Source organism: Fukomys damarensis, unplaced genomic scaffold, assembly GCF_012274545.1.
Source record: "Fukomys damarensis isolate Sample0158 unplaced genomic scaffold, DMR_v1.0_HiC HiC_scaffold_33, whole genome shotgun sequence".
Taxonomy (NCBI): Eukaryota; Metazoa; Chordata; class Mammalia; order Rodentia; family Bathyergidae; genus Fukomys; species Fukomys damarensis.
The window spans coordinates 9443499-9466112 of NW_022900945.1; the positions used below are offsets into that span (position 1 = coordinate 9443499).

General features: G+C 31.6%; 2 protein-coding genes across 2 annotated transcripts in view; one reads left to right on the plus strand and one right to left on the minus strand.

Annotated features, from left to right (window-relative positions):
* Window positions 1–15238, minus strand: part of Lrriq3 (leucine rich repeats and IQ motif containing 3) — a 123676-nt gene extending 108438 nt beyond the window's left edge. The window contains 3 exon segments of the mRNA XM_010605245.1: window positions 7751–8074; window positions 8708–8956; window positions 15108–15238. Coding sequence (XP_010603547.1) covers window positions 7751–8074; window positions 8708–8956 — 573 coding nt within the window. The 5' untranslated portion in view covers window positions 15108–15238.
* A 91-nt stretch (window positions 15239–15329) lies between these two features.
* Fpgt (fucose-1-phosphate guanylyltransferase) lies at window positions 15330–22292 on the plus strand. The gene is given in 5 exon segments (XM_033758403.1): window positions 15330–15367; window positions 15369–15463; window positions 16597–16764; window positions 18055–18147; window positions 20821–22292. Coding segments are annotated over 5 exon segments (1836 nt in total). The 5' UTR covers window positions 15330–15344; the 3' UTR covers window positions 22278–22292.
* Window positions 22293–22614: the final 322 nt, after the last annotated feature.

Sequence of the window (22614 nt, forward strand, 5' to 3'; positions counted from 1 at the left end):
AAAATGCTATCATTTTCTAATATAATTTTAAATCTGGAAATTTATTTTTTCCCATTACATTATTAAAGCAAACAATAGAGTTACATTTATCATTGGTATCTTGTTCCTTTACATCACATACTTGGTTCTTGTTTTTTACCCATACTCCTGCCTTCCCTTCACCCACTTGACCCTTCCCTATTTACAAAGATTTTTATTCCATTTTTTTCCACATTTTTTTATTTTCCTTTATTTCCTTTCCCCTCCCCTTCCCACTTACCCTTTATCCATTTTCTCCCTACTGCACACTCCCAATAATACCATTTGAACTTTATTTACACTTTTAGTTTTTCACACCAGAGGAACTATTTGGTATTTACTTAAATGTGTCCTATTTATTTCACTTAAGAGTATAGCCTGAATGTGTGCATCCATTCAGCTATAAATGTTTCTAGTTTCTCATTCCTTATGGCTAAATAGTACTTCATTTCATAGAAAAACCACCTCTTCTTTATCCAGTCTACAGCTGAGGGGCATTTGGGTTGTTTCCAAGTTTTAGCTATTACAAACTGTGTAAATCTGGAAATTGAATTCTTCTTTCTCTTCTCAAAATTAGTTTGCGCATTTGGGATATTTGTAGTTCCATAGGACTTCTTTTAGGATTTTTTTCTGTTTCTGTGAAGAATGCGTTCCATATTTTGATAGGGATATTGCCTTGAACACTATTTCCTTCTGATCCATGAACATGAAATATCTTTCCATTTATTTGTGTCTTGTGCAAGCTCTACCATCAGTCTTAGAGTTTTCATACATAGGTTCATCATCTCATTGGTTAACTTTATTACTAGTCTAATTTTTGAGGCTAACATAAATGGAATTGTTTTAAATTCTTTTTTAGCTAGATCATTATTTGTGTATTACAATGCTATGATTTTTAATTTTGATTTTGTATTCAGAAACATTACTTCATTTATTCTAATAGCTCCTTGGTTGAGTCTTTGGGGTTTCCTATGTATAAGATCATGTCAACTGTAAGCAGTGACTACTAAACTCTTGACTGTCCAATTTGTATGGCTTTTCTCTCTCTTGCCTGATTGTTCTGGCCAGGATGGTCACTATGTTGAATTTAAATGGTAAAATCAAATGGAATACTTGCCTTGATCTTAGAAAAATAGCGTTGTTTCTTTGTATTCATTAAGAAATTAGCTGTGGAGTTTTCCTAAATCTCTTTTATCATGTTTACATACTATCCTTCTATACCTAAGCTATAAAGTTTTTGTCAAGCATGAATGGCAAACTTTGTCGAATGCTTTTTCTATCCATTTAGCTAATCATGTGGTTTTTATCTTTTGATAATTTGATATGCATCAAACTAACTGATTCTCATATATTAAAGGATCCTTGCTAATTGCAGTGAATCCTACCTGATAATGATGTTTTTTGGGCTAAAGTATCATTGTGATGTTGGCCTCCTAAAATATGTTATAAAATATTGTTTTCAGTCTTAATTTTCAGAAAAGTGTAAAAGGCATTGTGTCAATATTACTTTGAAGATTTGGTAGACTTAAACCATGGTCTTGGACTTTTCTTTATTGCAAGGTTTTCCAATACTTCTCAATTTCTTCTGGTGTTGCTGGTAGGGGCAAGCTTTCTTTTTTTTTTCTTTTTCCTGCTACAATCTTTCAGATTTTTTCACTCAGTACTTTGCATATATCCTTCCATTCTCCCCTGCTCTATAACATTTCTCCTGAGAAATCGGCTAACAGTTTTAAGAGGATTCACTTGTATTTGCTGAGTTGTTTCGCTCTTGTGGCTTTCAAGTTTCACTTTGCATTTATCTTTGCACAGTTATAGTTGGCCTTGGAATAGATCTCATTGGGTTCATTGTGTTTGTTAACATTTAGGTATCATAAATCTGGATATCCATTTTCTTCCCCAGATTAGGAAATTTTTAAGCTATTTATCTTTTTTAAAATAAACTCCCCCATCCTCTCTTTTGATCTTCTATGAAACCCATAAGTATGTTATTTTGCTTGATAGTGTTTTCTAAGTTTCATGTTTTTTCCACCCTTTTTGTCTTTTTTTTTGCTTCTTGACTAATTTCAAAGAGCCTATTTGACTGCATGAATCCTTTCTTCTATTTCATCAAATCAGCTTCTGAAGCTCTCTAATGAATTTTCATGTCAGTCACTATATTGTTCAGTTTTCCTGTTTTTGTTATTGCTTTATGGTTTCTATTTCTTTAACTTCTCTTTTTTCATGTACTGTTTTCTGATATATTTAGTTGTCCTTCTATGTTCTTTTATAATTTACTGAGTTTCCTTATGATTGTTTTGAAATTTTTGTCAAAATATGTACAGACTTCCATTTCTTTGGACTTGGTTACTCAAGCTATATTAGTTTGCTTTGCTTCTTCATATTTGTATGATTATGTTGGTGACTAAACATTTGAAGATGCATTCACATCCTCTAGAATTTATAGCTTTGCTTCAACATTGAAACACTTTTCATAAGTTACCCCCCATCTAAAATAATGAATGCATACTAGGCTGGATCTTATAGTTATCAGAGTCTACTGTGAGGTCCATTTGGTACAAAGACAGATGGGGCCTAAAGAGTCCAAGGTCAGGTTAAACCAGGTTGTGACCTCAAATAGGTGGGATCAACTAGGCAGCATTAGGCTTGGGTACAACTACTAGCAAGGACAATGGGACTATGGCCAGTATCTATGCTTTGTAGCCACTGTGAGCCTCTCTCATTTTTCTTTGTTTCTAGATGTTTCCTAATGATGTACCTATGAAAATTCCCCTAGTGTTCTTCATGAGGTGAGGCAGAAATGTAGTCTGAGGCAATGCCTCTGAATATTAAGGAATCTGAATATGCTCCATTGGATAAATCCTAGGTCAACGGGCTCCTCCTCATTGTTCTGCTGTGCTAACTTGAAGGAAAGAATGAAAAATAATATAAAAATTTTTTGTATTATATTAAAACATTTCCCATAGATATTGTACTCTATATCATGGCATTTTAACCTAACCCCTAGGATTTCTAGAATTTTCATAATGGCATTTTTCACCTAAGAAAAGTTGCTAAATTGATGCTTCTGTGGAAACCTAAGGCTGGGTATCTTCTATTCTTCTATCCAGTTAGTATCACTATTAAGAGTATTTGTTATGTCATTTTGTAAGGTATTTTTAGTTTTTGTTCCAGGTATACATATCATAATGAACTAGTGTCACAGTTTAAAAATGTCAGGATTTTTCCAATTTCACTTTAATTAAATTATAGAAAATTTATCACCTTTAGCATCTCTATTCAAGTTTACAAATTTAAAAATTATTTCTTCTACACATATTTAATGACACATCAGATCATGTGGTGATTTTCTATACCAACCGTCAAATATAATTGCAAAGGCATAAGAAGAGGAAAGTGTGTTTAATATACCCATATTTTTGCTGCTTTTTTCTCCTTCTTGATGTGCCCAAACCTTCTTATACAATTTCTTTCTACACAGAAAAGTTCCTGTATTACTTTAGCCATTTACTTTTCCATTAGATTTCTAGTGACCAGTTATTTTAGTTTCCTTTCACTTGAAAATATTCCTTCTTCATTTTTGGAGGACACTTTCATTGCCTATACCAGTGGTGGTGAATCTATGACATGAAAGTTATTTTTTCTTTAGACAAAAGATGTTAATATACGAGTTCTTTTTTCTAAACAAAAACCCCAGTATTTAGGTTTAACTGCAGAGTTGGTACTTTGGGATTAAATAAGTGGGTTTGAGGTTGTAGTTTGGGCATGATCTCTAAAAGGTTTGCCATCAATGGCCTATATGTTGCTGGATTCATGGTTTTCTTTCAGAACTTGAAAAATAGTATGCTACTTGATTCAATCCTCTATAGTTTGTGATGAGAAACTATTGTCAGCTTAATGGTAAAGAAACTATTATCCACCTGAAAAAGAGAACAGTGTCCAGATATAGTATCCAAAGTCACACACAACCATGAATGAGACCTCATCTTCTATTTCCAACATCTCCCAATAATGTCATCAAATTGTGATGTCACTAATGGGGTAATATATATGAAATTATAGCCTTCATAATCCAGTCACTTTCCCAAGCCTATCAACTGGCAACCAAATCTTACTATGGCAAGCAGGTATTTCAAACGCCAACTATAAACCAGGCATGGTAACACATGCCTATAATCCCAGAACTCAGGGGGCTGAGGCAAGAGGATCATAGGGAATTCAATGTACCCAGCCTGAGCTACACATTGAGTTCATGTCATGGCCAGCCTGAACTACATAATAAGGCCTTGTCTCAAACAAACAAACCAACAGCAAACATCAACTATAACAATTATTTAATAATTTGAATTCTGAATTCTATATTGTATTTAATGTCTTGCTTTGAGTTTTATTTTACATAATATATATTTGCATGCATTAATTTTGTTGTTGGAATCAATCTTAATAAATATGTTGATTTCAGCTTCCACGTTTTTATAATAAATTTATAACTTGTTTATTGTTTTATAATTCAAGCTACAACAATAAATTTTAAAAATGTACTTGTATAAACACGGCATTCTTTTTAATTTTTTCTTATTTTATATGTGTATTTCATATAGCTTTATGTTTTATTTTTTATCATCTCTAGTTTTAGAAAAAAAAAATCCTGTCAGAATGGCATGTGGAGCAAAGCTGCCCACCTCATGCAGGTGGCAAAGCGGAGCACAGAGAAAGAGTGACAGTGGGACCTGTACCTTCCAGAGGCATGGTCCCAAACCCACCTGGTCCCACTGAGCTCAACCTCCTAGTGGCACATTCAGCTATGAATATTAAGATTATCACACTCCCAAAATTCAATCATCCCTGCAGGAGTCTCTTAATACAGTCAAGTGGACAATTAAGATTAATTATTAAGTCAACTAGGAATTCACAATAAATATTTCTTTCATATATATTTTTTTCATATTTTTTGACATTTACATAAAAAGTAAAAACAAATGGGTGTCAAATGCCTGAACTGGGAATCTCTATATTAAATTACTACTGCTGTACTACATTATCAATTTCATTAAACTGTGTGACAGAAAGTGTTACCTGCCATCCCAGAATCTATTTCTTTTTTATTCATTTTTAAAATTTTTGCTATCCTGGTGGTTGAACTCAGGGGCATTCTATCACTGAGTTATATCCTTAACCCCATGTATCTATCTATTTATCTATCTATCTATCTATCTATCTATCTATCTATCTATCTTTTCATTCATTTTTTTTGTAGGCTCTTGCTAAATTGCCAAGGATGACTTCAAACTTGTGAACCATCCACTTTGGTTTCTAACCTGGCTGGGACTATAGGATTGTAGGACCAACACCATCTTATCCTTTCTTGCTTGTTAACAGAATACAGTCATTTTTTTTAAGAAGTAAATGTGTCCACTTAAAAATACTCATCATAATAGATTCCCTCATATGTAATGGTAGCCATGTGAGCCAGTTAAGACATTCATAGAGGAAATTATTTTCCTAATACAAAATTGACAGACTTAGCTGACATGTACTTTTTAATCTCATCAAACCCTAAAGGGGAATACTGTCCAGGTTCAAAATATTAGAGGTATATTTCTTATTCTTCTCCTCTTACATTCAATCAATTAAAAAGGCCCCATCAATTGCAAATGGGAAGGTGATCAAGAGATGGGGAGAAGGGAATGAAAAAAGAACTGAGATGCACTATGCTATGCACATGTATGAACTTCCCACAAAGAATGCAGTATTTCTGTTCTGCAAACATGTACTAATAAATTCTAAATTAGCAGAACTCTCCACTATCATTTGCAATGGTATGTAGTTGCAGGACTATGCAAGAACAGAATTACCATCTTCATGGTACTGGTTGTCTCATCTTTTATGAATCAAGAGTAATATCCTTCCACATCAAAGGAAATGATGATCAGTAAATAACATATTTTTCAGAAAACCCTTTCCATCTATCTGAGCTAAAATAGCGCACATCTCCACCCCTTCCATCCTGTTGATCCTCTTCTTTTCTAAATAACATTATCCAACATTCCATGTTTCTTTTGTTTCTGTTTTATTTCAGCTTATATGATTATTTCCTATTATTTTCCACTGAACATAAGTGAAAGTAGGAAACTTGTTAAGTGGTATCTACTAGTGAATCTTCAGAACCTAGAACAATCTATCTCATTTACCATCTGACAGATTTCATATTTGGCAAATAAGTGAAAATATAAAATATTTAAAGTGCCTACCACAATAACTTTCACTGAATAAGTGCCTGTCTTCTATTTTCTTCATCACGGGTTTAACACTGCTATCTGCCTTCATAAATCCAGTTACATCATTTCTAATCTAGAGTAATTGATCGCCCTACCTTCATTCCCTCTACATACTCTAATCTTCCTGCACAATATTGGATTTGAATATTTATAGAAGATATTCTATGAGATAACCATTCTATTTTCCTACTTACATAACTTAATTGATATTCGTCATATTTGAAATCGATATTCCTCAATGTGTCATTCAAGTTGTCTCCTAACAATTTATCCTCCTCAAACATTTGTTTTTTCTTTCCTTAAATGAACCTCAGTCCAACAACCCTTTTGATTTTCCTTAAAGGGACCCAGTTTTAATTATAGTGCAAACATAAAATTGGAATATCCAAATAAAATTATTTTTTGAGGTCCAGTTTTAAGAAACTATACTTTAATACTGCCTTATCTTTACAATTTTAACCACTTATAGAATTATTAGGAAAACATAAAGGTTTTAAAGTTATTATTACAAAATCATTAATATACACATAAATTTTAAAGAATCATATGCAGTAATGTGAAGATTTTATAACTAATCCACTTCATCCATAAATAGTGCTCAGAGTTCATATACCTTTCATTTGTATCACTATCCATAGCAATTTTCTATTCTTCAAGATTTTAAACATATACAGTCTTTTTCCAAAGAATAACATTTTGGTTGATATGTGTATACATGGTGGTACCATAAGATTTTATCATCTGGTTATGGCTTCCTATCTTTGGTTTAGTACACTGTATGATGTTTTGAGAAGGATAAAATGATCTTAAATACATGTCTGAAAACATATTTATAGATAAATAGATTACACCAAAAACACTGCTCTACCATATCCTTGTTTTCTTACTATATCTCATAGCCTATTTTCTACTAATACTTGCAGAACTAAACTTCTTCTTTGAATTTTTATTTATTCTAATATTCACATGCTAAAAAAATGTTCATCTTATTTATATCAATCCAGCATTCTCTAATCTTTTACAAAATAGTATCATGTGATCTCAATTATTTATCCCAATACTTGTAAACCAACATATGATGAATTGATCATTACAATGCCACCATTTGCGTAAAAGAACTGAATATTTGATTTTCCCAACAACTGTATAAAATGTTCCTTATGACATTCCAGAAATATCAAATATTTTAAGGGGAATTATTTATATAAAAATCTAAATAAATTAGAGATCTGCTTTCAATTTCTCTAAAAGTGTAATGATTTTAAGCTCTACATTTTAATGCAACAGGTACAGAAGTCTTTAAAAATTTTTAGATATAAACTATTATACTCACTGATCCATTATACTTTTTATAAATGATTCAAAGCTATGAAATAATTATGATATAGGTTTAGAATTTAAAAAGTAAAATTTTACTTTTCTAAATTTACTTAAAATGAAATAATGAAGCTAATTACCTTTCTCAAAGCAGGGCTGAAGTTAAAGAAAAGTCGGCTGTTACATGTTTTGAATCTTTCAGGAAGATGCCAGTTCTGAATTATTTCTTCATCAGAAATCACATGATGATCCAGAGCTTTGAGAGTCCAAATACTGTTAGCAAGAACATTTCTGTATCCTTTTTTAAGGCTTACTGGACAATCAAACATGGTGAGAGCAATGAGTGCTGGACAGGCAGATAATGCACATAAATCTTTCAACTTTGCAAACCCATTGTCATGAAGATAGAGGAGTTTCAGATTCTTCAATCCACTCCAAAATTCAGTATGTGGTAGATTCTTTATCTGAAATATTATTAAAAATATTTTAGCTCAAATATTACTCTTCTACACATTACATGGAAAATGCTAAAACATTAAACATCTAAAATTCAATTTCTTCCAAATGGCAAGACGCTAATTTATTATTGAAAGGAATGTTTTCCATTATCTAAATGATGACTACAAAATAATATAATACACTGGATTAAACTACCACACTTATACAAACATATAGATAGATACATATGTGTATATATACACACACACACACACACATATACATGTATGTAGATATGTATATATATCTACATATATGTACGTATGTATTCCAGGTAAATTTCCTTGGAAATAAGCTGACTCTTAAAACTTTTCTAGTATACTTCTGAAATGACAAATATTATAATGAGTCAAAAAGTATATTTATATATACTGTAGATTTAAGAAATAAAATATACCAAATCATGCACTGTTCATGTATTTTATTTTAATTATTTGTGTATATTTTTAATTTCATGTCTATATACATGGTGTTTTAATTTTTATTTTAAATTTTTTGTGCATAGTTTAAGAAATGACTACCTGGAAAATACTTAGATAACGTATTTATTATATATAAACTTTATGTAGATACAGATATCTTAAGTGACTATTGCTTACCTGATTTCCATGGAGATCAAGTTTTATTAATTTTATGCAACTTTGAAGTGGATGTATATCAGTAATAAAATTATTTGTGAAAATGCATACTCTAAGAGAGATACAAGATTGCAAAATTTCCATAGATTTTAAATGAAGGCCATTGAACTTTATAAAAACAAAATCTTTTTGATCTTCTATTTTATTTTCATTATAGTGACTCCACTCTTCATGATTGGTTAATTCTTCTATAATTGTCCCATGAAACATCTAGGATAAATGGGTAATTGTTTAAAATTTTTTCAACATTTAAAAATCTACTTGAAAAAAGAGTAGATTATTTGTTGGAGATAGAATAAAATAAGCATAAAACTTTAAATTAAAAATAATATTTCCCATATATAGTCTACTGCAAAGTACCCAAAGGTGTAACATTTATGGCTACTACCAAAAAAGGTATCACTGCATTCACCAATAAGCTAATCAGTAAAAAAGAAAAAATTACCTTTTTCACAGACTAAAGAGCACGGAATCTATATCACTTCCCTAGAAGAAAATGAAAAACTGACAAATAAAGCTATACTTTAACATAGCCAGTAAAATAATTTTTGCTTTAGTATTATTAAATGAAAAAACTATATTTCCAAGTAAGGAAAAAATACTAAAATTTGTGAGAAAGGATGAAAAATGCAGCCAGATGAAATTAAGTTTCAATATAAATTTTCAAATGTTATCAACAATATTTATTTCATAGAGACAATTTTCCATCACATTATGTATTTATATGTTCAGTTCCATTAGGCAATTAGAATTCAGAATTCTAAAGCAATAGAGTTTGACTAAATTTATCTAAAACTTTTGGCTCAATGATTTATTACCCAATTTTATATGATATCACTTATATATATAATTTTGATGTTACTATATGGGTAATTTCATCTCTCATGAAACAAAGTCAGTAATGATAGTTTAGAATAGAATAAGCTCAAGTGGTCCATCTGGGAGCTCCTTGAAAGATTAACTACCTCCCCCATTGGAAGAATAAATTTCTACCATGTGCATATAAACTAAATCATCATAATTCAAATGAATATAAATGAGAAAAATCCAGATAAACTCATACTATATCAACATAGAAGTTATCCATTATTAATATCTTATATTTATATATTTGTTACAACTGATGAATCAATACATTACTAACTAAAGTAGTTCCTATTTTACAATAGGAACTATGTGTCTTATCTTCTATAGTTTCTCCTGATGTATAATGATGTGTATATTATTATTGCATCATACAGGATCATCACTGTATCATGCCTAAGTCTCCTATATTTCACTTTATTCCCTCTCCCAAACCCCTGGCAACCATTTATGTTTTTACTGACTCTATAGTGTTGACTTTTCCAGGATGTCACATATTCAGAGATATAAACTTTTCTTTTTCAGATTATAAATTCATAATTAAACTTTTAAACTATCAAGAGCGATCAACACAGAATATTGGAGACCCCATTTCTTTGCATAAAATTGAAAGCTACACTATACGTTTTAATTGTATCACTAAATTGTACATATATATTCAAATACATATATAACTACAGATAGCCTATAAATTATATAATGAATATTTTTTCCAAAGCATTTATTTCTCACATGATTGTTTCTATTTATAATACTATATCTGAAAATTTCTTTGTAGAAGATATAGTCTTTTTGCTGGCACTTATTTCCAAGCATTCTCAACAGGGATATTAACTAAGTACACTTGTTAATGACTATAGACTCACTAATAAATGAATATTTATTATTTTAAATTTCCCACCAAAACTTTTGTAGGAAAAATGTGATAGCAATTACTATAATTTTAATCAATTCAATTCACCAAATTCTCTAGATTAATGATGATTTGAATAGGCCAATGACATTACTAGTATTACTCAAAATCACTTTCTTTTTCCTTTATTAAGAGATATACTAGATAATTTTACAAAATGAGAGGTTCTGCATAAATGTAAATATCCAAATACAACTGCTTGTTGAATAAATTTGTTCATTTTGTGAAGTTAACTGATGCTCTCATAGCCCATCTCATAATGTTCCACCATTCCCCTAAACATTAAATACGTTCATAGTTTTGTACAAAAGATGAGTACTGTATGGTGAGTTAATTTGATCAGCATTCTTGCCTTATTTGAAAACTTCTGGTCAGCAAGATATATTCTGAGGAAGAAAGGAAGTATAGGTTCACACAAATATAAATTTCAGATAATCTCCATGATATTACTTAATTTGGTACCTCTATTTGCATTGTACAGAATTATCTGTAAGCTTTAATATAAAAGATGCTAACTATAAACAAAAATAAATTTATAAGAATTAAAAACCACTGTGATTAAGGGGATTTTAAATCTAAATGTGAGATAATCAAGATACTACCTAATTTAATGCCTGTTCTTTTCATTTTGTACAATGTTCCACTTTTTTAGCTTTAAAAAAATGTCTCAGAAAAAAAAAGTGTAAAAGTTAAATACTACGGTGATTAAATAGACTTGGGTATCGTGACTTAAGAATTTTATAAAAAAAAAAGAATGAAAACCTTCTAGTTTCCTAATTCTTAAAAGTGTACTAAAGGTCCAAAACTTAGATTTACATAACAAATCAAGAGAAAAGGAATAGTCAAGCTGAATTAAAAGCTCTTATTTTTGTTATTATTAATATATCTAAGAGCAACTAGACTTAATTGACATCTAAACTTAATCTGATAGCAGATAAAACATCCTTCTCAAATTTACACAGAAAATTCATTTGCCAAGATAGACCACATATGGGTCATAAAGCTTAAACAAATTTAAGAGAATATGAATCCTATAATATCACTTTTAATCACATGTAAATCAAATCTATAAAATAAAAAGTACACTAATTATAAGTCTGATTTTATTCCCAAATTTTCTCTGTAAAAAAAAAAGTGGTAACAAACATAAGAAGTAAAAGCTATATAAGGTTCTAATTACAAATATCTAAAAAAAAACTCAACAAATCTAAAAACTTATTCTGTATACCATGATCTTTTCATATAAGATATAATTAATATTGAGAAGAAATTTTCAAATGAATGTCTTACTATCCATTATATAGTTAAATGTTCATTCACTGAAATTTCTACATGCTAGGAACACAGATATATTATTTTAAGTAAGTAGTACATTAAACTATTTGATAATATATACAGAAATAACATATTTTATGAAAACTACTCATATTATTAAATAAGTGAGAGTCTACATATTAGACCTCAGAATTGTCAAAGCAGCTACTAATATTTGCATGTAAAATGAAATCATGAAAAAGCTGAAGTTATAAATTTAGAATGTCTACAACATATATAGCCCCATCTATATTAACAAAATAAGCAATGGTATTTTTAAAATACTTTTGACAACAGATGTATTGAGCCTATCTCATTTTGATGAATTGCCATATTGTATATCACAGAAAAAATGTTGGGGTACATTGTATGAATACAGTTTTACAACACGAAAATTTTTTCCAAATTTTTGGCAAGTGGGAAGAGGACTATGCTACTGAGGGAAGAGAAAGGAAGGGGACATAAAAAGAAATAAAATGTGTCGTGTACATGCCCCAACTACCCAGAATAAATGTACTGCAAACATGTACAGTACTAACAAAATTAAATTTAAAAAGATAAAATAAAATAATTTTTAAAAAGCCTTTAGGATCCCTGATTCTCAAAATTATTTTCAAGGAAACCACAGGGAAAAACTGAATTAATTACATGGAAAAGAAAATAAGCAGTATTGAAACATTAATTTTTCTTTAATTCATCAATTAAAATTCTAAACAACATTAATTTTTAATTAATAAGATGTGCTAAACTCTGCTATCTCAGCATGCATACTTCTTTTTGGTGTAATCCTCTTGCAGTCCAATAATTATCTCTTGTCTTAATATAAAAAGAGACCAAGTAGTAATCCACTGAAAATAAGTGTGTTTGGAGTAGTGTCAAGTCTGGTGTTTGAAACCTGAAGGAAATAAGGTTGGTTGTATATTTTGTAAGTCAAATGAGTTGTTCAAGTCAAGAGGCAAACTGGCCAGTGTGATATTTCTTAAACTTTGCAATGCATTGTTAGATTCTGTAAAATGTTGCCCGGAGGATTCCATTCCTGACAAGATGGCTATATGGTGCTGTATCCCTGTCAGTAATGTCCACTCTAACACTAACATTGTTTCCTGTGTATCTCATTTATGCAGAATAAATAGGCCTTAATAATTAGCTGGCCTGGTATATTTTACTCTTGTAAAACAATACTCTGGCAGACATCTGGTAAAGTCTCTGTGGTAACATGCTCTGCTAAAATATTTACTCTGGTAGCTTAAAACTTTAAACAACAGTATCACAGTTTTCTGGCACAAAAATAAACTTCAAGTTCCTAATTTCTTGTAATAACTTTCTATAATAATTGCCAAGGATATTTACTCCCTAGGGTTCAGTATTTTTAAAGAATTATTATGTAAAACTTCATGAAAATTTGAGGGGAAAAATAAGGTAAAATAAAAACCATAGTTGATAATGTTTTTCCAGTATTTACTAAAAAAAAAAAGTACTTTCAGCATGAGCAATGTAGTCATAGTGGTATAAAATAATATCTATTTCTGTAACTATCCTTCCTGGATCCAATAAATGCTCTATTAAATACTCTATGTATAATAGTCTACCATTTCATCCTACTGTTCTTTTCTATTTAATTATTTTCAGGTACATACTGTCGCATTGTTCTCTTCAACTTAGAATGTACAGTATCCAAACACAGACACTACTGACCTGTATTCCACTAGGATCTCAACACAGTTTCATAGTAGGAAATTAATTCCATCCATATTCTGACAACTTACAAAATTATCTTTAGCCCAGACTCCCTTGCTGAACTACACTCATACAGATGCACAATCACATACACCCACAAGCTTCTATTGTGTATATTGCATACACATGCCTATTCTCTATGTATGGAGCCCAACTATCGCCTGTCCTTTTCACCACAACAAGCTTCCCTGTCTTTAGCATTCTCCACCTCAGTTGATGGCCACTCCACCCTCAGGCCGACATCTTTGACTCCTCTACTCTCACTCCACATGCACTCTATCAACCTACAGTTTTGCCTTAAAATATCCAGAATCTATGAACTTCCCACCAATGCCACTGTTAATACCTGGGCCAAGCCTGCACCAACACCCATAATATCTATTATTAACAACAGCTTCCAACAAGTCTACAAGCTTCTCTCCTTGCCCCACCCTCACCACATTCTATTCTTGTATTTCTGAGTGAGCTTTTAAAAATAAGGCACGCTAAATTGAAACCCTATAACGCTGTTTTATTCAAAAGTAACTGAAATCCTACGTCCCCTTGTTGCTTCTCTGAAGTTCTATGTTGTAACTTTCTCTTCTGCTCAATCTTACCTCACTCAAATTTTCTAAATGTTCTTCAAGGAGAATGAATTGTATTTATTAACAAAAAGTTTAAATGATAAAACTCTGAAAGAATAATTTGCCTTTGTACCTGATGCTTTCACTGTAAGATAATTAAATACCAAGGTCAATCTTTTACTGTATAAGAAAAACTGTTTTCTCTTGCAAACTAAGAGTCTGTGGGACCTTGACTAAATTCCTGAAAAAGACTTTAATGAAGAGATTTCTCTATTAAATCAAACTTTGTGCAGCAGTTTTGAGGCTGGAATTGAATTGTGTATCTTCTTTAAATCTGTGATTTATTAATTGCGATACCTCGACAATATTCTTTGATTCACTTTTCTGATTCCTAATATTGGAGATTAACCTGTGGAACTCATTATCGACTTTTCGTTCTACAAATGAAATTTCTATGTATAGCTAACATGCATGTAACAATGCTTTTAACCAAGAATGTTCATTGAATGTTCTCGACGAATCTGCACATATTAAGAAAAAAAAAAAATGCCAGAGAAGCTACCGAAGTAATGCAAATGTTAGGGGCCTGGCTGGTGACTGAATTTCAAACAACTTCCACAGACACTGGGAGGTTGGCATGTGTTCCTATGAAGTGAACCCAAAACAGAGGGGTGCTGTGGCTCCGTCTCTTGTGAGCTGCAGAGGTACAAAGAAGCCACAAAACTAAATTTCCTAAAAGAACAGAGGGGCTTAAGTATTCAAACTGTGTATCCCGACCCTGGGTGGGGGACAGATGACTCCAGGTGACCCAGGGTTAGATATCATCTGACAAAATGTTCTTGAGAAACGCTGCCACTACTCTCGACTAAAACAAACCAGTTAGGAGATAAAGAGGAACCTAGGTTCTGCTTTCATCTTCTCCTTCTTATGTCCTTTCCAACAAAGGTGTCCCCCAACCTGAACCACTCACCGGGTCAACCGGGCTGCAAGGTCTTAAAAGCTGAGAAAGAGTGGCCCAGACCCGGCACCGGCCCACAATCCTTAGGTGGTCATCAACGCGCCAGGCCGTTGCCAAGGCAACGCAGCGAGGCAGGCGCTCACTGCGTCAGCGAAAAAGGGAGGCACTCAGGGACGTGTTTACGTGTCTGACGCACAAAAGGGGCGGGGCAGAGGTGGCCCGGACCTAGCGGCCTATCGTCCACTGCGCATGCGTGCTGTGCGGCGCCGACTCAGAAGCGGAGACTATGGCGGTCGCTAGGGTTCCTTTAGATGTGTCCCTTCGAGAAAGTACTCAAAGAAAATTGCGGAAGTTTTCAGAACTGAGAGGTACCAAAGAAGAAACCGAGTTCTCCTGGGCGGCATAGAGGGAGGGTGCCCTGACGACCTGGAGATTTGCCCGACTGTCAATTTCTTTGTTTCCTGAAGTATTAGGAGAAAATTATTCACCTCAAATCATGAAGCTATAAAAATTAATGCTTTGGTTAGCTCATAGAAGTTACTTTAAATAGATCTAAAAGGTCTGAAATATAGTAATTAGGCTGTTTTTGCCTTTCTGTTCTGACCCGTATCTACCTACCTCACCAATTCGTTCCCTAGAATAGTAAACACTAAGGAGAGAGGGAACAAACGACGGAGTTTATTGCTTAAGAATTTGTTTAAACAAACAGACTGTGCCACTTGGCATTGCCTGTACAATTGTCGAGTAAAATTTGTTATGTTTTATATGTTAGTGACTGCTTGAAAAATACAGCGACTAACATTTTGATAACACTGAAATGTTCGGAGCTGTTCCATTCTAGCCCATAAGTGTCATATGTGAAATAATAGAAACACTTTTTCATCTCGTTTAAGGATGAAGAGATTCCATATGTTTACCAAAAGTGCACTCTTATCTTTTAATGAGTTCGTCAGGGACTTAAGACCTTTTCTGTTATCCAGAATTTTGTGTCATATTTTCAGCTTACATAGCTCATGTTAAGGTAATATAAATGAAGTACTGATATAAATAACACGGAAGGGATGAATCCTTGTGTCGAATCTTTCTTAGCCAACAAACATTGTAGGCAGCTTGATATATGAAAACTTATTTTTAAAGCTGGAGATTCATTTACTTGTTTGTATCCTTTTTCTATTTAAGGATTGAAATGATAGTCTGTGGCGGGTTAAAAGAACCTTAATCAAGAAACATGACATCAAATTTTTAGGGATTTCTAGATAAATGGGATCGTAGGCCATAAAACGAGGGCATTACCTAAAAGAGGAGGAAAAAATAACTTATAAACAATCCTCAATAGAACTATTTTAAGTAATACTAGCAATAATTATTCCAAGTTTCAAAAGTAGAAGGTACATTTTTGAAATGGTAATAAATGTTATCTTTTCCCCTCTTATGTGAAATAAACCTACAATAGGTAGTTTATTATAATCATATTATCATTTTCTTGTTTTTTTTCAAATAGGCAAACCTGTAGGAGCTGGGGAATTCTGGGACATAGTTGTACTAACAGCAGCTGATGAAAAGCAGGAACTTGCTTATAAGCAACAGCTATCAGAAAAGCTGAAGAGAAAGGAATTACCCCTTGGAGTTCAATATCATGTTTTTGTTGATCCTGCTGGAGCCAAAATTGGTATGCATTTTATGCACAGGTTTATACATAGATTCTGGGCAGAATGGTCATTGAAGAAAAGCTTTTCTGTGGTTTACAGTTTGTAAGCTGCACATCTTCACCCACAGCCTTGACAGACATTGAAATATAAATGTAATTGACTGTAAGAAAAATGAAGAGTAGAGCAGCTGCTCTTACTCATTGTGACTGAACAGTGAAAAGCTTCCAGAATTTAAAAGAGAATTGTATTACTTTGAATAAAACTTACTGAGATGGTGACTATTCCTGTGGGTCTTATTAGTTGAGCTCTTAAATTCTCAACTCTCCAACCCCACGGTTTCTATTGAAATTTACATAAATCAAATTAGAAAAAAAATGCATAAATGGTTTATTTGGATATTCACACGAAGTAAAAAATATGTCAGCAAATATATGTATAACGCATTTTATAGATAGATAGATAGATAGATAGATAGATAGATAGATAGATAGATTTGCTTCATATATGTATATATGGTTTCTCTTGGGACTTCCACAATGTAGAATGGAGAGAACAGAGTCTAATGGTGTAAGTTTATTTGAACAGAATGTTTATTTGAAAACCTTGCTCAAGATCAACTTTGTCATTTCACCTTCCATTGCAAATTTTTTTAAATGCTATTTTCCTAAAGGCTGTTTTCCACGTGACACTTAAAACTGAATTCCCTTGATATCATAAATAGTTTTTGGGTTTGCCGTTAGTATTTTCTCATTAAATAGTGTTGTTTGGATCCTCACGACATTGAGGTACATACCTGTATTATTCCTGTTGTATAAATGAAAATCTAAAGTACAGAAAGTTAAATATCTTCGCTATGATGGTAGTAATAAGTATGAGTTAGTTATGTATAAGGTATTTATTTTTGGAAACCAAGTTCTAAAAATTGTTTTAAAAAGAGAAGCCAGCTTATATATTTAATTGTCATATGGAAGAATTACTTAAATTGATTTTATGATTTAACTGCCTATGAATGTTTATACATAACAGTCTTAGTATGTTACAGGTCATATAATTCATTTTTCTTTTTGTATGGCAATTTTCGGGAGAATTTTACCTAATCATTTATTGATAAAGACTTCTCTGAATTTGTGTAATAATTATTGATTACTTTTTTTTACTATAAAATGTATTAATTTTATTCTTTGCCAATATTTTTGGTGTTTATCTTATTAATTATAGTTAAAACTATATCTTTTAAAGTCATAAATTTACCAATATAAATTTTAGTAGACTTCTATGAAATTAATTTTGCCTTTTAAATTATTTTTAAGGTAATGGAGGATCAACACTTTGTGCTCTTCGATGTTTGGAAAAGCTATATGAAGATAAATGGAATTCCTTTACTATACTATTAATTCACTCTGGTAAAGTTATTCTTAATTTATACTAATTTATATTTTCTTTTGAATATTCCACCTTTGATATTTTGCTCTCATGAAAATAACTTTACTTATTTATTTTTATTCTTTAAAGTTATTTTTCTTTCAAAACAAACATTTCATGCTTTTTTTGCTATTGGTAGGTTCTAAATAGTACAATGCTTTTCAAAATTTTGTCCTTAAAATTATAGATCATCAGCTTTTTGTAGATATTCTTTTATCTTTGGTATGTATATAGACAATTCTTTTTCCTGAAACAACTCATCAAAGTATGATCATTTCTCAGGAGTGCTTTGGGGGAGATTTTGCTATGGGGAAGAGGCTAGTTTAACACACTTACTTCTAGACTTTTGCCAATACCTTCTGTCTTACATTTTGTCTGATTTTTGATATCCAAAGACTACAGTTCTTAGCAGAGTTGTAAGTAGTACATGAAAAAACACAGACACAGGAGGGATATTTTAAAGCAGAAGACATTGAAAGAAATAATCTTAGAGTAAAACATATTTATTTATTTGTTTATTTTAATGTTTATTTGAACATCCCACACAGTTCTACATAATCAAAAGTACTTCTTTTTAAAATTAATTTTATTGGTACATTTTTTACATACATAATGATTATTCATCATGGGGAATTTGTACCTGTACATAATAAATGTTAATTGTTTCCCCATACCCCTTCCTTTTCTTCAATCCTTTTTCCTGTCTCCATTTACAAAAGTTTGTTTCTATTGTTTTCCTTCTAGTCTTTTTTAATTTCTATTCCCTAATGTTTAGATATATGAAAATTTTGGTTACATAAAGCCTATATGATTTTTCTGTATGCTAGAGGACTGATAAAAACTTGGTTCTGGACCAGCTCCAGTCTAGGAACATATAGTTTAGCCTCACTTACCTATATGCTTTTTAAAGCCTTTTCTGACTCTTATTATTCATATATATAATCATGATTTTGTATGAAAATGGTATAAATAGAATGAATTTAAGTTCTGCTTTGAAGACTAAAACTAAAATAATTGAGTTCATAATTTTATTTCAAAAAAGCTATTATTAATAATTTAGTAAAAACTTTAGACACTAGAACATACATATTAAAAATGTACATTTTCTGTATCAGTGTATTTCACATTTGCAGACTGTACTAACCACTGATAGCAAATATTTGAGAGGAAAGAAATGGATGAGTCTGTACTAAACATGTCATTATTCCCTAAACAATATAAAACTATTTGAAAAACCTTTACATTGTACTAGTTAGATATTATAGGTAATCTGGAGATAATTTAAAGTATAGGAGAGGATAGCTGTAGGCTATTTGAGCATCTACGTATTTTGCTGTCCACCTAATATCCTGAAACAGTGTGGACATTGAAAGGCAGTTGTACCGAATTCTTTCAGTATTCAAATTTGCTATTGACTAGTGTTTGGAAAGGGAAAAAAATAGAAAGTTATTATTAACTGTGACTTATTCAGTGATGTACTGTGTGCCAAGTGCTTTATATGTTTCTGATTTCATAAAAGGTAATATGGCAGATATTATCTCTCCTTTGCTGACTTGGAGTAACTATGAAAGAAAATGACTAGAAAGTGATGAACCAAATATGAACTCTTTTTATCAAACTTTCTACTCACATAGGCTGACTCTCATGATAGTTAAATAAAAAATGGTACAACATACTTAACATACTTAAGAAAACACACTTTTCACGAAATTAACTTATACTCATCTTAGAAGGAAATGCTTGTCTAAATGAAAAGTATAAAATGTTTAAATATTATTGAATAAATTATCTTTATTTTCTTTATATAATAATTTAAAGAAACATTAAATATTGAAAAAAGTATTTAATAGAGAATTATGTTATTATATATAATTATATTTTGGAATTATATCTTAGAACTGTTATACTGTATTAATTTTTTATAACTTTTTTCTGTGAAGTAGATTCTTAATGTATGAGTTTAAACATTCTGAAATTTAAAGTTTAAAATGTAGATACATGATCTTTACTTATTATTGATTCAGAACAATTCAAAATTCAATAATTCTAACTTAGAATCTTTAAGATTGCACTTTGCAACCATTATGTTATGTGGAACAAATCAGACACACAAACTTAAATATTGCCTGGTTATATGAGAAACCTAAATTATAAATGAAGAGCAAAATAAAAGCTGGATAAGAGGAGGTAGGGAGATCTTTGTGAAAGGGAACAAGAGATGGAGAGTGGGAGGGAGACAGGAAGGGATGTAAAAAGGAGCTACGATGTGTTAATGGACCAGCTCCACACAAAGGATGTATATACTGTGTACTGCAAATATATACTAATAAAAAACAAAACAATAATAAAAACAGGTCGATACTGATTTACTATACTAAAGACATTTCATCTCGAAAAGACAACCTGCATCATAACAAATGCTACAAAATTGCTCTTTGAATTTTTAATCTGGGTTACATTGTGTTTTCTTGAGTTACAGTCCACATAATATATATATAGATAGATCTATCTATCTATCTATCTATATATATATGAAATATATATCAAATACATGTGGAGATAGTTTGAATTGTAATTGATGCTGCTAGATTTTGAAAATCTTATAAACAGCAACGTTTTTACATGGTATTTTATTTGTTTTTTTACTTTTATAGGTGGCTACAGTCAGCGCCTTCCAAATGCAAGTGCTCTGGGAAAAATTTTTACTGCTTTACCATTTGGTAACCCCATTTATCAGATGTTGGAATTAAAACTAGCCATGTATATTGATTTCCCCTCATGTATGAATCCTGGAATTGTGGTTACCTGTGCAGATGATATTGAACTGTATAGTATTGGAGAATTTGAGTATATTAAATTTGACAAACCTGGCTTCACTGCATTAGCTCATCCTTCTAGTTTAACTATAGGTACCACACATGGAGTATTTGTCTTAGATCCTTTTAATGATTCAAAACGTAGAGATCTTGAATATAGGTGTTGCCACCGTTTCCTTCATAAGCCAAGCATAGAAAAGATGTATCAACTTAGTGCTGTGTGTAGACCTGGAGATTTTTGTCCACAGGACTTTGCAGGAGGAGATGCTCCCTATCCTCACCTAGACTCTGAGCATGTCTACACTGATAGCCTATTTTATATGGATCATATATCTGCAAAAAAGTTACTTGCTTTTTATGAAGAAATAGGCACTCTGAACTGTGAAGTAGATGCCTATGGTGACTTTCTGCAGGCATTGGGACCTGGAGCAACTGCGGAGTACACCAGAAACACTGCAAATGTCACTAAAGAAGAAGCAGAGTTGCTAGATATAAGGCAGAGAATATTTCATCTTCTTAAAGGAACTTTCCTAAATGTTGTTGTTCTTAATAACTCCAAATTTTATCACATCGGGACAACTGAAGAGTATTTGTTCCATTTTACTTCAGATAGCAGTTTAAAGTTAGAGCTCAGTTTACAATCAGTAGCTTTTGGTGTACTTCCATATACTCTGAAATGTTCCTGTAAGACATCCTGTATCATTCACAGTATACTGGATTCAGGATGTTCCGTGGCACCTGGCTCAGTTGTAGAGTACTCCAGACTGGGGCCAGACGTCTCCATTGGAGAAAACTGCATTATTAGCAATTCTTACGTCATTTCCAATGCTGCCGTGCCTGCATATTCATTTCTGTGTTCCTTAAGCTTGATGATAAATGGACACTTGAAGTATTCAACTATGGCATTTGGAGTGCAAGACAACTTAAAAAACAAAGTTAAGACATTATTAGATACAAAGTTACTTCAGTTCTTTGGAGTTGATTTTCTGTCATGCTTAGATCTTTGGAATCTTAAAGTTACAGAGGAGCTGTTTTCAAGAAGAAGGGCGCAATTCAGTTTATGGACTGCTCGCATTTTCCCAGTTTGTTCTTCTCTGAGTGAATCAGTTACAACATCCCTGAAGATGTTACATGCAGTAAAGAGCAATTCATCCTTCAGTCTGAGTAGCTACCAGCTTGTATCCATTGAAGAAATGCTTATCTACAAAGAAGTAGAAGACATGATAGCTTATAGGGAGAAAATTTTTCTAGAAATTAGCTTAATTAAAAATAAATCTTACTTAGCAATATCTTAAATATTATTTATATTATAGATATATACTTACAGGATTCAAAAAACAGTATTCTTTGTAGATCTTATTTCAGTAAAGGAAATTAATAATACAATTACTGCAGCATAATATTAATAACAATTTCAAAAACTACCTTTTGATGGAAGACTTTCAAAACAAGGGACACTGCTGGATATTTTTCACTATTTTAATTTTCTGTTTAGTAAGATGGATTTGTGGAGCAGTGTTTTGTTCATCTAACAAATATTAGATTAATTATCTAAATGTAGTCCTATTTATTTATCCTAATAAAAATTTTAGGGTCCTCTAGGTATTCTAAGAATACTGCAGGAATACTTTT